Source organism: Macaca thibetana, chromosome 15 (assembly GCF_024542745.1).
Source record: "Macaca thibetana thibetana isolate TM-01 chromosome 15, ASM2454274v1, whole genome shotgun sequence".
In the NCBI taxonomy this organism is placed as follows: domain Eukaryota; kingdom Metazoa; phylum Chordata; class Mammalia; order Primates; family Cercopithecidae; genus Macaca; species Macaca thibetana.
Genome location: NC_065592.1, coordinates 686,698 through 700,654, shown reverse-complemented (window position 1 = coordinate 700,654; position 13,957 = coordinate 686,698). Strand labels below are relative to the sequence as shown.

Here is a 13,957-nt window from a genome sequence, read left to right as displayed (position 1 = left end):
GGTCCCGAAGGCCAGGTTGGATCAATGAGAGAGAATGCCACTTGCTCCTGCAGCCACAAGTGACAGCTGAAGCCAGCCCCCACAGCTTGAGCATGGACAGGGGACTTTTCACCTGGCGCTGACCACCATCTGGGCCTCCCTTGCCTACTGTCCCTCGGCCTGTGTCCTCAGTGGGCCCCTGTGGCCAAGACGCACTTGCGGCAACCTCAGCCCTGGGTCCAGTCCCTGCCAACCGTCGGGGTCTCTATCTAGAACCTGGACCTTGAGGCTCTGATTGGCTCCAGAGCGACCACAGACCTTGCAAACCGGGCCACTGAGGAAAGGGGCTCAGGGATGGCAGGAGGGACCCGGTGCCTGCTCACACACCTGTCCTCTCAGAGGGCCTTTGCCCTGGCCGATGCCGACATGGCTTCATTCTTGGCGCTGCTGCCCTCTGATCAGGTGCCCATGTCCTTAACGCTCTGTGCCTCAGTTTCCCTTCATGGAAAATGGGATGAACTGTAGAAAGCACCGGAAATGCTCACTGAAGGGAGGCCGGGCCCTGTGCGGCTTCCCTCGAGGTAGAGGCTGATGTGGTGCCCAGGCTTCGTCCTGGTCTCTGTCATCCCTGTCCATATGGTCCCTGTTCCTGCCATCTGCATCAGCCTGTGTGGCTCAGTTTTGCAGAGACCACCCTGGGTTGGGCCCAGAGCTGCACCAGGAGAACTTCTTAAAGGTTAGGGTGACCAGAGTGGCCACGGGTGGGGCCGGGCCAGGCACAGCAATTGCTGGGCCCACGGGAAAGGGGTGCTCTGGCCCCATCCTGCGCCCGAAAGGAAGCCTGGCCTAGCCGGCTGTGATTATGGTTGGGATCTGTGTAATTAACTCTAAACTTGGGAGGCTGAGGAAGAATGAAAATAAATGCTTCGTGGAAATTACAGACGAGCCATATGCAAAAAATAGTCTTGCCGGGCTGGAAGCCGCAGCGCACGCGGCAGTACAGACGAGCGAGAGGGTGCAGCCCCTTCCCCAGCGCAGGCCCGCTCCCACTCCAGTGTCTGGCGCTGCCCTCACCAAACGCCATGGACGTGGTGGCTTTAAGCGGCAGAACCTTCTTGTTCCTAGGTCTGCAGACCAGAAGCCTGAATCAGTTGTTAGCGGCAGCAACAGTTCCTTCTGAGGCCTCCGGGGAGAACCCGCCCCACGCCCTCTCCCGCTTCTGTCGGCAGTGGCCACCCTTGGTGTGGCTGGCCCACAGCTGTGTCACTCCCAGCTGCTAAGGAGAGGGGCCCATCGTCACATGCCCTCCTCGTGGGTCTGTGTCTCCATGTCTCTCTGTCTCTCTTCTAATTAATCTTTTTATTGTAAAATACACATAACATAAAACTCGGCATCTTCTCCAGTTTTTCTCTAGGCCACTGTCCAGTAGCATCAAACACATTCACTTTGTTGGCAAGCGCCACCACCACCATCCACATGACTCTCTCATCTTCCCAAACGAGAGCTCTGTTCACCACAAAACCACAACACCCTGTCGCCCAGCCCTTCGAGGGCACCCGCCATTCTGCTTTCTCTCTCTGTGGATCTGACGACTCCGGGGGCCTCATGAAAGTGGAACCATGGCCGGGCACGGTGGCTCATGCCTGTAATCCCAGCACTTTGGGAGGCCGAGGCAGGCGGATCACCTGAGGTCGAGAGTTGGAGACCAGCCTGACCAACATGGAGAAACCCCATCTCTACTAAAAATACAAAAATTAGCCAGGCTTGGTGGCACACAACTGTAATCCCAGCTACTCAGGAGGCTCAGGCAGGAGAATTGCTTGAACCCAGGAGGCAGAGGTTGTGGTGAGCTGAGATCGTGCCATTAGACTCGAGCCTGGGCAACAAGGGCGAAATTCCGTCTCAAAAAAAAAAAAAAAAAGAATCACACAGGATTTGTCCTTTCGTGTCTATATTCTTCAGAATTAACAGGTTGTGAAAAACAAAGATCTTGGAGTGTTTTAGATCCACGTTGTGTAAACTAGCAGTTACTAGCCACATGTGGCTTTAAAATTTAATTTAAAATTAGCAATCCAGTTTTTCAGTAGCCACCTTTTTTTTTTTTGAGACAGAGTCTCGCTCTGTCACCCAGGCTGGAGTGTAGTGGTGCGATCTCGGCTTACTGCAACCTCCGCGTCCTGGGTTCAAGCGATTCTCTTGCTGCAGCCTCCCGAGTAGCTGGGACTACAGGCATGTGCCACTGTGCCTGGGTAATTTTTGTATCTTTAGTAGAGACAACGTTTCACCATGTTGGGAAGGCTAGTCTTGAACTCCTGACCTCAGGTGATCCTCCTGCCTCGGCCTCCCAAAGTGCTGAGGTTACAGGTGTGAGCCACTGCACCCGGCTTTACTGGCCACATTTCAAGTTTTCAGTGGGCACAGGCATCTAGTGGCTGCCCCACTGGACGGCACATGGATAGAACATTCCTATCATTCCAGAAAATCCTGTTGGAGAAGATTGTACCAGATTAATGGAGACTGAAGAGGCATGGCGGCGTACACTGTGTGTGATCCCAGATTGGAGCGTGGGCCAGTCTTTTTTTCTTTTAACTATAAAGGACATTTTGGTTGTCCTTTATGTATTAAGGAAATGCAAGTAAGGTCTATAGATAAGATAACCATGTGGGGTCCATGTTAGTTTCCTGGTTTTGCCATAGGTACTGTGATTATGGAAGAGGATGTCCTTGTTCTTTTTTTTTTTTTTTTTTTTTTTGAGACAGAGTCTCGCTCTGTCGCCCAGGCTGGAGTGCAGTGGCCGGATCTCGGCTCACTGCAAGCTCCGCCTCCCGGGTTCACACCATTCTCCTGCCTTAGCCTCCCGAGTAGCTGGGACTACAGGCGCCCGCCACCTCGCCCGGCTAGTTTTTTGTATTTCTTAGTAGAGACGGGGTTTCACCGTGTTAGCCAGGATGGTCTCAATCTCCTGACCTTGTGATCCGCCCGTCTCGGCCTCCCAAAGTGCTGGGATTACAGGCTTGAGCCACCGCGCCCAGCTGTCCTTGTTCTTAGGAAATACACACTCAGGTATTTAGGGATGAAGGAGTATCATTACTGCAGTTAATCTCGAGTGTTCAGAAACACACATACACACACACACACACACACACACACACACACACAGGGACAGAGAGGGACTATAGGATAAAACAAATGAGTCTGTTGTCTATGAACAGCCGCGGACCCCTGCCAGGATGGGAGGAGTGGCCTGAGGCAGCGGGGGCTGGGGTGAGCACTACCTGCTGTGAGGCGGAGGAAGGGGCCGGCAGGGGCGTGTGTCCTGGCTGGGGGACCCTGCGCTCCCAGGGCATTCTCAGTGCTGCTTGCTTCACGCTCTTAGGCTCTGATTCTGACCTGCACTGTATCTAAATCTGTCCATTCCTCTCAATTTCCAGTGAGCAGGGGCAGGCTCTCTGAACTTCTCTTGGAGCTGGGTAGTTTGTCCGTACCCTCATTTATTGATGAGGATGACAAAGCCGGGCTCTTCTTGGGCCGTGTGTGCCACGGCCTCCCCTTGTGAATCCCTGTGCAGAGCTGGACTGGGGGGCTGACGGCTCCCACACCCCACTGCCCACTCTGGTCATCAGGGCACGTGATTAACCCCGTGAGGCAGGTGGCGGTGGGAAACCAGGCCTGGTCTAACCATTCTCCCTGGTCTCCTTGCTGGAATCAGCAGACAGGATTCCAACCTGGGCCTGAGTGACTCTAGAGCCTGCCCCCCCGGGCCACCTCACCTGCTGCCTTATAAGTTTCCTTACCAGCTATTTCTCCACGAGGACTGGGCAAATGGCCTTTCCGCCCCGCCAAGCCTGCCGTCCCCGTGGCACGTCAGGCGCGGTGAGGGCCGAGAGTTCACTGGTTGGCAGTGGGCAGAGAGGAGACGGCCCACGCGTTGATTTGGGATTTCTGGCTTTTGTGCTCCCTCCACCCTTCCACTGTGGTTGGCACCTGCCACTCTCTGGGTCCTCCGTGGCTTCCTGGGGGTGGCCCCTGGCTGTTGGCTTTGTCACCCGAGTAGGAAGGATGTATTGGTGTTGTCAGAAGCCTCGTGTGTGTGCGCACGCCTGTGCACGTGCCCAGTGAGCATGCGCCAGCCATTCTTGTTGACTCAAGGCTGCCATATTCTGCTCCGGCCGTGACTGTCGGCCTTGACATGTGCTGGGTGCGCTTGGGAGGGCTGGGTTGGATGGCATGGAGGGTGCTGCCTTGCCGCCCTGACCAACCGTTATGGGGAGTGGCGTGTCTTCTGAATGCAAAGGCCTTGGGGGTTTTGCAGCTGTGTGATGAGGAGGCCAGGGGCAGTGGTGGTTACACACTCGGACGTGGGGCTGGGCTGTCTGCCTCTGTCCAGGCCTGGCTTCCCACCCCCCAGCCTTGGGATGGGGGGTTTCGTCGTCTCTCTGAGCCCATTTCCTGCTTGAGAAAACAGGAATGAGCTTGGATGTGCTGGCGCACGGAAGCCAGAGCTTACTGCTGTTGCCGTTATGGTTTTTACAGAGCTTACAGTTTTAATAAGTTTTTCCTTACCCTTTGTTTTCTCTCTCTAGTTCCTGTGTTTGAAGAACATACGGACCTTCCTGAAAGTCTGCCACGATAAATTTGGATTAAGGAACAGTGAGCTGTTTGACCCCTTTGACCTCTTCGATGTGCGAGACTTTGGAAAGGTGAGCAGTCACTTTCTCCAGCCCCAGTGGTGGCCAATTTGCCAGCTCAGTGGCAGGTGGGGCAGATCCGTGGAGCAGCCTGATTGGCTCCAGCACGGAGCCAGTGGATTTCTGCACCCTCGTGTCCGGGAGGTGCCGGCAGGTTGTGTTACAAACAGGAAGGTGTGGAAGCCAGATCTGTGTGTGTCAGGGCTGGGACAGGGGGATGGCCCGTTTCTCTCTCCAGTCAGGGTGAGGCCAGGCGTGGTGAATTCAGGCGGGTGGGGCAAGAGCAGAGTGCAGACAACCCTGGCCCTGCAGTTCTAGCCAGAGGACCCTGAACATTTACCTCCTGCCCCGAATCTCTACTCTTCCTCTGAGAATGGGCCAAAGTCAGCACCACCTCTTAAGGGGTTGGGGAGATGAGGTGGGGAAAGCGTCTACTATGTGCTCTGTGAATGGATTCTCTCGGTTATCCCGGGACGAGCAGAGCTGTTTCTGACTCCGGGCAGGTGTTGGGCAAAGAGGGGGTGATTCTCCAGTGGTGACCCCGGGAAGTGTCCTGTGTTCTCAGGAAGCCTCACATGGCACCAGTCCTGCAGGAGCCCAGCTGATGCACATGACGGGACCCTGAGGCTGGCAGGTGCGAAGTCCCCGGGAGGCTGTAGTTCATTGGTGGCTTCTTGGTTGTCATGTGCGTCCGTGTGAAGAGACCACCAAACAGGCTTTGTGTGAGCAATAAAGCTTTTTAATCACCTGGGTGCAGGCGGGCTGAGTCCGAAAAGAGAGTCAGCGAAGGGAGATAGGGGTGGGGCCGTTTTATAGGATTTGGGTAGCTAAAGGAAAATTACAGTCAAAGGGGCTTGTTCTCTGGCGGGCAGGAGTGGGGGTCACAAGGTGCTCAGTGGGGGAGTTTTCTGAGCCAGGATGAGCCAGGAGAAGGACTTCCACAAGGTAATGTCATCACTTAAGGCAAGGACCGGCCATTTTCACTTCTTTTGTGGTGGAATGTCATCAGTTAAGGCAGGGGCAGGGCATTTTCACTTCTTTTGCGATTGCTCAGTTACTTCAGGCCATCTGGGCATATATGTGCAAGTCACAGGGGATGCGATGGCTTGGCTTGGGCTCAGAGGCCTGACGCCGGTGAGCCTGGGCACAGAGGGACTCAGGGGCCAGCTGCCTTCCAGAACCCAGCAGCTCCACGGTTACTCTTTTTAAATGGATGGGATCAGGGCCGCGATCGCTTCCTGGTGGATCGGGGGCTGGGCGCCGGAGGTGCTGACAGTGACCGAGGAGGCCCCAGGCCCCCACCTGCTGTTGGGCTGCCTCTAGGAGACACTGCTTCCTGGACCACCGGGAGAGTGGATTTCCACCTGCCGATGGGAAATAACAAGATATTTACTGCCTGGTTTATTTGCACATCATTATCAGGGACTTGGTGTCTAAGGAAATGCTCTGTGAATGCATGATTTGTGAGGTGCAGAGGGAATTCGGGTTTGCAGTGGCGCGTGCTGAGAAGTCAGTTACAAGAGGAGCATATGGAAGTGCTGCTCGGCCTCAGGTCAGGACCTAGAACAAGGGCGTTCCCAGAGCCACTGGACCTGGCGCTCTCCTTTCTCGCTCCTGGAATTCTCCAGACCTGAGATCCGGGGACCTCTTCATGAGCACACCTCTGTGTAATCATCCATTTCTTAGAAGTTTGTCTCTCTTAAATGACTCACGGAGGCCCCCCTGCAGCAACGCACGTGCCTGGGAGTTTGATGCCTTGCTGAGGCCCGTGGGTCCTGCTGTCCAGGGCTTGCCTGCTGGCCTAGAGTCAGGGAGGCTTGAATGGCCTGGGCTGGTTTCCTTTCCTGTAAGTGGCTTCTCAATTACTACAGATTTGTTTTGAAATGGTTTGGAACTCTCTCCCACTCCTTCCTTGCAAACAGCAGAGATGAATTTGCCTGCAGGGCCCTGGGTAATGGAGAGGCTGATGGTTCTGGACTTAGAGAAGGACCTTCAGAACACACACACACATGCGGGGACACACACACACACACACACACACACACACTCTTGCACCCACCCCACACATGTTCACACTCAGGCTCAGACACACACAGCTCACATACACACATACACTCATTCACAGACTTACAGTCTCACACACACACATTCACACAGACACCCATGGACACACCACACACAAACGCACATACACACACTTGAACCCGTCTTCCATATTCACACCCACACCCAGACACACACAACTTACATTCACAGGCGTATGGTCACCCATGCACATTCACACAGACATCCATGGACAGCCCCCCAGCACAGACATATCACACACATTCACACACACACGGTCTCACATGTACACACATACTTATACATGCAACTGGTTTTTATAATAACCGTAAAGAGAAAAATACAGGAAAACCCTGGCCAAACCTACTTCTTGGCCAACAGTTAAAATGTAGCGTATTCAGTATATAATTTCATTTTGCTTTTAATTTGCTATGGCGGAACGCAGTGATGTAAGACGTACATAAATTTGGATTAAACTCTCATTATTCAACTCGCCAGCTATGTGGCCAAGCAGTTTGCAAATGGGCAGCCCTTGTCATCGTCCGTGGTTTCCAGTGAGGCGGCTGCAGCTCTGAGGGCTGTAGAGGAGGGGGCTTCTCGCGCCGGCCTCTGGTCTCCCCACGTCTCACCGTGGCGGTCACTGGTGGTGCTGGCCAAGCTGTGGCATTTCTTGTGAGGAGCTGGGAGTAGACGGCGGGTTTGGACCATGAGTCATGGTGTGGGGTGCTGGGAATGAAGGTGATGTCACCGTGCAGACCCCCGGGCTGAGCTGAGGAGCCCGGGTGAGGCCCACAGGAGGTGTTCGTGAAGCACAGGTCGCTGCTGCTGCTGCCCCCACTGGTCGCTTGAAACAAGTCCAGACTTCCACACAGAGATGGCAGCACCTACTGTTTTTCTCTCCATTATTTTATTTGTAAAGATGCAATGGCTGGGCCGGGCGTGGTGGCTCACGCCTATAATCTCAGCACTTTGGAAGGCTGAGGTGGGCGGATCGTTTGAAGTTAGGAGTTTGAAACCAGTCTGGTCAACATGGTGAAACCCTGTCTCTAATAAAAATACAAAAATCTGCCGGTGTGGTGGTGGGCGTGTGTAATCCCAGCTACTCGGGAGACTGAGGCAGGAGAGTTGCTTGAGCCCAGGAGGCGAAGGTTGGAGTGAGCAGAGATCATACCACTGCACTTTAGCCTGAGTGACAGAGTGAGACTGTCTTAAAAAAAAAAAAAAAGACGCAATGACCGCACCTTTTGGCGACAGAGCAGGTGGCTGAGCACGTGGACTTGGACCCCAGCAGGCTGGCTTTGAGTCCCAGCCCTGCCATCTCCAGGGTGCGGCCTCGGCCAAGTGATTCAGCCTCTCTAAGTCCCATTTGTAAAATGGCGGTGACACGACCACCCTCAAAGGTCGCTTGAGAGGGTCAAGCCATGTGTGCAGGGTCTCAGCACTGCATGTGCCCCGGAGCCCTGCCACTCTGCGGCCTTGCTGCTTCTGGTCTCCCCATCTGAGCCACGCCCTTTGCCTCCTGGAGGCCGCGTGAATGTGGCCTGTGGTGTGTCAGGGACAGCTGGCTGGGGACTGGACCCCCTGGGACCGTGTGCTGGGTGCTGGTGCCCTTGGGAGCAATGGAGCCAGAGCCCACACTTGCCCTCCAGAGTGGGCCTGGCCTCGGCCCCGCCAGCCCTGTTCTCCGTGGCAGTGCTTTCTTCCTTCCCTGGATGTTTTTCCTACCATGGTCAAGCTGTGGTCAGCACTTCCAAGTGGAGGCTGGCCTGGGGCCAGCGGAGGCTGGGGTGCTGGGACGCTCACTACAGTCCGGAGCCTGACAGTTCTGCTCTGCCAGTGCCTCCTGGCTTCTCCGGGACAGGTGCTCTGGAAAAACAAAACACAAGCAAAAGCCCAGCTTCTCCCTGCGGCCTGGTCTGCCCAGGTGCTCAGACTCCTGGGGACCTCTTGCTGGGCCGGGGCATTTCGTTCCAGCCCCTGCTGTGGACAGAGGGGAGGAAGGGTCCGAGCAGGCAGGGGGCTTGCCAAGGCTGCTGGTCTCTGGCCTCCCGGACTCCCAGCTTGTTGACCTCAAGGAACGGGTGTGGAGGGGCGGGCCTGATGTGTCCCTCTCACCACAGAGGTGAAGAGCGAATGCCCCTTTCATTTATTCGGGGCATTTACTGAGCGTTTCCCACACGTCCAGATTCATCTTTTGTTGTTCATGAGCTCAGCCCAGTAGGGACACCCTGGCCATTCCAAATGAGCTTGGCGGCCTCCGGCAACCTCAGACCACGAAGAGGTGGCTATGCGCCCACCCCCGTTCCTCCCACCCGTGGCCTGCCCAGGAGCAGGATGGCAACTGTTTCTCCCCAGAGCACAAGGCTCTGCAGTCAGAACTGACTATTGTCTGGGATGGGTGGGGCTGGTCAGGGGTAACTGAGGGGTGTGGGGCTGGGGACTCCAGGGCTACCAGGGGCAGAGCTAACTCTCTTACTTCTTGTTGATCGACTCCTAGTTATATTCATAGCATTCAGGGCTGACAGGAGCCTGACGGACGGGCTGGCGCATTCATCAGGATCCTCCTGAGACCAGAGAGAAGCAGCTGGGTAGAGGCAGACAAGAGGGGCCGACTGGGAGCATCGGCTCTTGGGACTGTGGAGGCCCAGGGGCCCCCAGCAGGCTTTCTGTGAGCTGGAGACCCAGGAATGGGGGTGACAGGGCTTGGCCCCAGTCCCAAAGCCTCAGAACCGGGGAAGCAATGGTGTGATCTTCAGTCTAAGGCCAAAGGCCTGAGAACCTGTGGGGCAAGTCTTAGAGACCAAAGGCTGGGGAGCCTGGATTTCTGATGTCCAAGGGCAGGAGGCAAAGAGTCCCAGCTTCAGGAGAGGAAGCATTTTCTCTGGCTTTTTGTTCTGTCTCAGCCCCTAGCCGCTTGGATGGTGCCGCCCACAGGAAGGGCATCTCCTCACATGCTCACACGCCCGTCTCCTCTGGAAACACCCACACAGCCACACCCAGAAACAGTGCTTCCCTGGTTCTCCAGGTATTCCTTCATCCAGTCAAGCTGACACCTAAAATTCACCATCACAGCTGGCTGGTGTCTCTGGTTGGTTTAGGAAATGCCATTTCCCCTATTAAGGAGGTTTGTGGTGTTTCAGGTCTTGTCTAGGGTCTGGTTTGTTGTCATTCATTTTCTAAACAGCTGCCTCCCGGCTCCCCAAGTCTCTCATGTTGTGAGAGTCATTCCTTGGGAAGACAAAAGCCATTCATTTATTCATTCATTCACTCCTCCATCCATGTATCCATCCATCCATCTATCCATCATCCATCCATCCATCCATCCATCCATCCATCCATCATCCATCCACCCATCCATCCATCATTCATCTATCCATCATTCATCCATCCATCCATCATTCATCTATCCATCATTCATCCATCCATCCATCATTCATCTATCCATCATTCATGCATCCATCCTTCATCTATCCATCATCCATCCTCTATCCATCATCCATCCATCCATCCATCTATCCATCATCCATCCTCTATCCATCATCCATCCATCCATCCATCTATCCATCATCCATCCATCCATCCATCCACCATTCATCTATCCATCCATCTACCCATCCATCCATCTATCCATCATCCATCCATCCATCCGTCCATCATTCATCCATCCATCCATCTACCCATTCATCCATCCATCATCCATCCATCCATCATTCATCATTCATCTATCCATCATCCATCAATCATTCATCTATCCATCCATCTACCCATCCATCCATCCATCCATCCGTCATCCATCCATCCATCATTCATCCATCCATCCATCCACCCATGCATCCACCCACCAATTCACCCATGCATCCACCCACCAATTCACCCATCCATCCACCCATCCATCCATCCATCCACCCATCCATTCATCCACCAATTCACCCATCCATCCACCCATCCATCCACCCACCAATTCACCCATCCATCCACCCATCCATCCATCCACCAATTCACCCATCCATCCACCCACCAATTCACCCATCCATCCATTCATCCATCCATCCATCCATCCATCCACCATTCACCCATCCATCCACCCATCCATCCACCCACCAATTCACCCATCCATCCACCCATCCGTCCACCCACCAATTCACCCATCCATCCACCCATCCATCCATCCATCCACCCATCCATTCATCCATCATTCATCCATCCATCCATCCACCATCCATCCATCATCCATCCATCCATCCACTCACCATCCATCATTCATCCATCATTCATCCATCCATCCATCCATCCTCCCATCCGTCCATCCATCCACACACTCACCATCTATCCATCATTCATCTGTCCATCCATCTACCCATCCACCCATCTGTCCATCCATCCAGGGAGGGGACCCACCCTGAGTCAGCCAGGTTCCCTCTGCTCTTGGCCCCTGGCATCTGGGGAGACCTGGGCAGCAGCCAGATGGACGCTTGGAAACCTTCCTGATTTTGGAGCCCTGGGAAACCCGCCAGGTGGTCCACTGCACCTGCCTTCTGGTGCCTCCTCTCATCTAGGCTCCGTGGAGCCAGGCGGGCCCTGGAGGAGGCGGGCGAGAGCAAAGCTTCCCTTCAGTCAGACCTGGACGCAAGTTGGACTCTGCAGATACTTGGTCTCGTTGAGCCTTTGTTTCTGTAGGGGTCAAATGAAGCTCGAGACTGTCCCCTTGGAGGTGTTGCTGTAAAGGACTCTGAAAAAAATGAACAGCAGGTCCTAGTCATTTTTATGAGCATTTTCTTCCTCTTCACTCACCCCACAAGTTCCAGTAGGAACTAAAGGATCCAGCAAGTTTATTCCGGAAGTGTTTCTCTTCTGGCTGCCTCTCTTGGTATTTTTTTCAAAGGGTTGCATTAAAGCGATGAGGTTTTGGCTCCAATGAGTTGTGTCCGGCTTCCTGTGCTGCCCGGGGTGGGCGTGCTCGGGGCCGGGTTATGGCCGAGCGTGAAGAGTGAGTCCGCAGTCCTTGCTGATGGGAGCCGTGGGCCCTGCTCCGCGGCCCGTAGATCCTTTCCTGTTTTCCTCTGTGCCCTGTGTCTGGGTGGTTTGTCCAGTTGCCTGGCTGGGGAGGAGTGTGGAGAAGTCCATGGGCCACCAGCTCTGGCGGGTTTTGCCTCAGCTTGGAATCCGGTTGGGCATTTGGAGGGAGGATTCCGGTGAGGCTGCAGGGTTTCTGTGCCTTGCTTCTGAGATTCTGGTCCCTGGATCCTGCAGATCATCATAATTCTGACCGTAGGGACCCTGATCTCCTTATTGCGAGCGGGGGCTGAGCACAGGCCTGCGGGTGGGCAGGAAGGCACCCTGGCAGCACACTCACTGTTTACCATGCGCCGTGGCGTTGCCTCTCTTATCCCTACCTAAGCAACTGGTGCACGGTCACGTGGCTGTGGGTATATCTTGGGTCCTCCAACCCTCGCTGCTGTCCCTCCCCCAGGTGCCTGGTCATGGCATTGTCATTGGGATCCATCCAGCTCCTTCGCGGGGCCGTGGGCACGTGGCTTTCTCTGAGCCTGATGTCCTCGCCGGTGACGTGAGGACAGTAGTCCCGCTTCCCCTGTTGATCGGAGGCTCCTGGGCGCCGGGTCACAGGCAGCTGTTTGTGTAGGGCCGGAGCAGGGGGAGCAGAGAGTGATGAGGATGCTGTGGCTGTCTCCCTTTGTGGGGACAGTCGCCATTGACAGTGTGCACTTGCACCCTAGGTCAGGGGACAAAGGGACGGACTCTTTCAGGAGGTGAGGGCAGGGAAGGCAGGCGGGCGGGAGGGAGGGAGAAGAGAGGGAAGAAAGGAGGGGAGGAGGGAAGAGGGAAGGACATGCTTCTCCTGAGCAGCACAGGGTGCTCCCTGCCTGCAGGAGGGGTGCTCTGAGGCCCCCTGGGCGCAGCGCCTTCTGGTTGTTAGAGGGAAAGCTCTGTCCTCCCTGGTCCCTGTCCCCTGCTTCTCCCTGTCCCCTGCTTCTCCCTGTCCCCTGCTTCTCCTCGCTGCTGTAGAGCTACTTCAGCCTCTCCTGCCGCTGGGCTCTCTGGCTGCCCCCTGCCTGGAAGGTTCTCCCCAGAGTTGCTGGTGCCTTCCCACCCTCCTGCAGACGCTTGCTCAGCTCTGGCCCAGCGGGGCCTGCCCTGATGGCGCCTTGTCCTGTGCAGGGACAGGTTTCGGAGTGAAGTCTGATGCTGCTTCTCTGGTGTCCCAGCCCAGGCCACCCTGCCCAGCCCCAGGAACCCGCGGCGCTGGCTGGGCAGTGCACTTCACTCCAGCTTCACTCGGGGCAGAACGAACCTTCCCAGAGGAAATCGCTAGGCCGCTTCTCTCGCTTGAGTTGAAGAGCAGTGTGCACCTTCCAATAAACGGGCTTAATTCTCCTATTTATTATTCATTAAAACATTTTGGGAGGCTCAGAGACTTCTGAAGCAGTTAAAACTGGCTCTCAGCACCGTCTGGAGGCGGCTCCATGGCTGCTTACGGATTCTCAAGTGCCAGCTGGCGATGCTGGACACACACCACCGGTCACCTGAGTGCCGGCCTCTCCTGCTGTCCCTCCCTCCCTCCTCCATGGACATAATCACTTGTGGCTGCTGGACCTTTGCGTCCACGAGCACCTGCACCCTGCAGGGACCTTAAGAAGTGAGGAAGGAAACAGGCACAGAGAAGATGGATCTCTGCAGCACAGTGGAGCTGGGGCATCCTCAGGTCCTGCTGATGGCAGAGGCCCCGTTTTTATCTGCTCAGCTGTGCCCTCTTCTCTTCGACTACCGAGGCAACTGTTTGCACGCAGCGCAATTGGTTGTATGGAAGGCGCACGAAGACAGCCAGGATGTCGGGAGGCAGAGAGGAGGCCGGGCGGCAGTAAAGAGGCCAAGAGGCCGTGAGGATGCTGGAGGGCAGTGAGAATGCCAGGAGCCACTGTGGATGCCAGGAGGCAGGGTGGAGGCCAGGAGGCAGCAGGGAGGCAGGGAGGGTAGTGAAGAGGCCAGGAGGCAGTGAGGATGCCGGGAGGCAGAGAGGAGGCCAGGAGGCAGAGTGGAGGCTGGTGGGGCTGTCTGGGGAGATGAAGTAAAAGGTCTGACCCTGGAGGGGAGGGCGCTGACCAGCAGTCTTTAGAGGACTCAGTGCAGTGACCACCGGTGTCTGTGCTGACGGCGTCAGTTCAGACCCTGACGTTCAGACCCAGAATCGTTCCCTTCAGCTGAGAATC

At 55.4% G+C, this 13,957-nt stretch overlaps 1 protein-coding gene across 4 annotated transcripts in view; it reads left to right on the top strand.

The window, feature by feature from the left end:
- Nucleotides 1-13,957, top strand: part of VAV2 (vav guanine nucleotide exchange factor 2) — a 232,748-nt gene that overhangs the window by 49,085 nt on the left and 169,706 nt on the right. For all 4 annotated transcript variants that reach the window (XM_050759858.1, XM_050759861.1, XM_050759859.1 and 1 more), the window contains exon 2: nucleotides 4,563-4,679. In XM_050759858.1, the coding sequence (XP_050615815.1) occupies nucleotides 4,563-4,679 (117 nt within the window). The remainder of the gene's footprint in view (nucleotides 1-4,562; nucleotides 4,680-13,957) is intronic.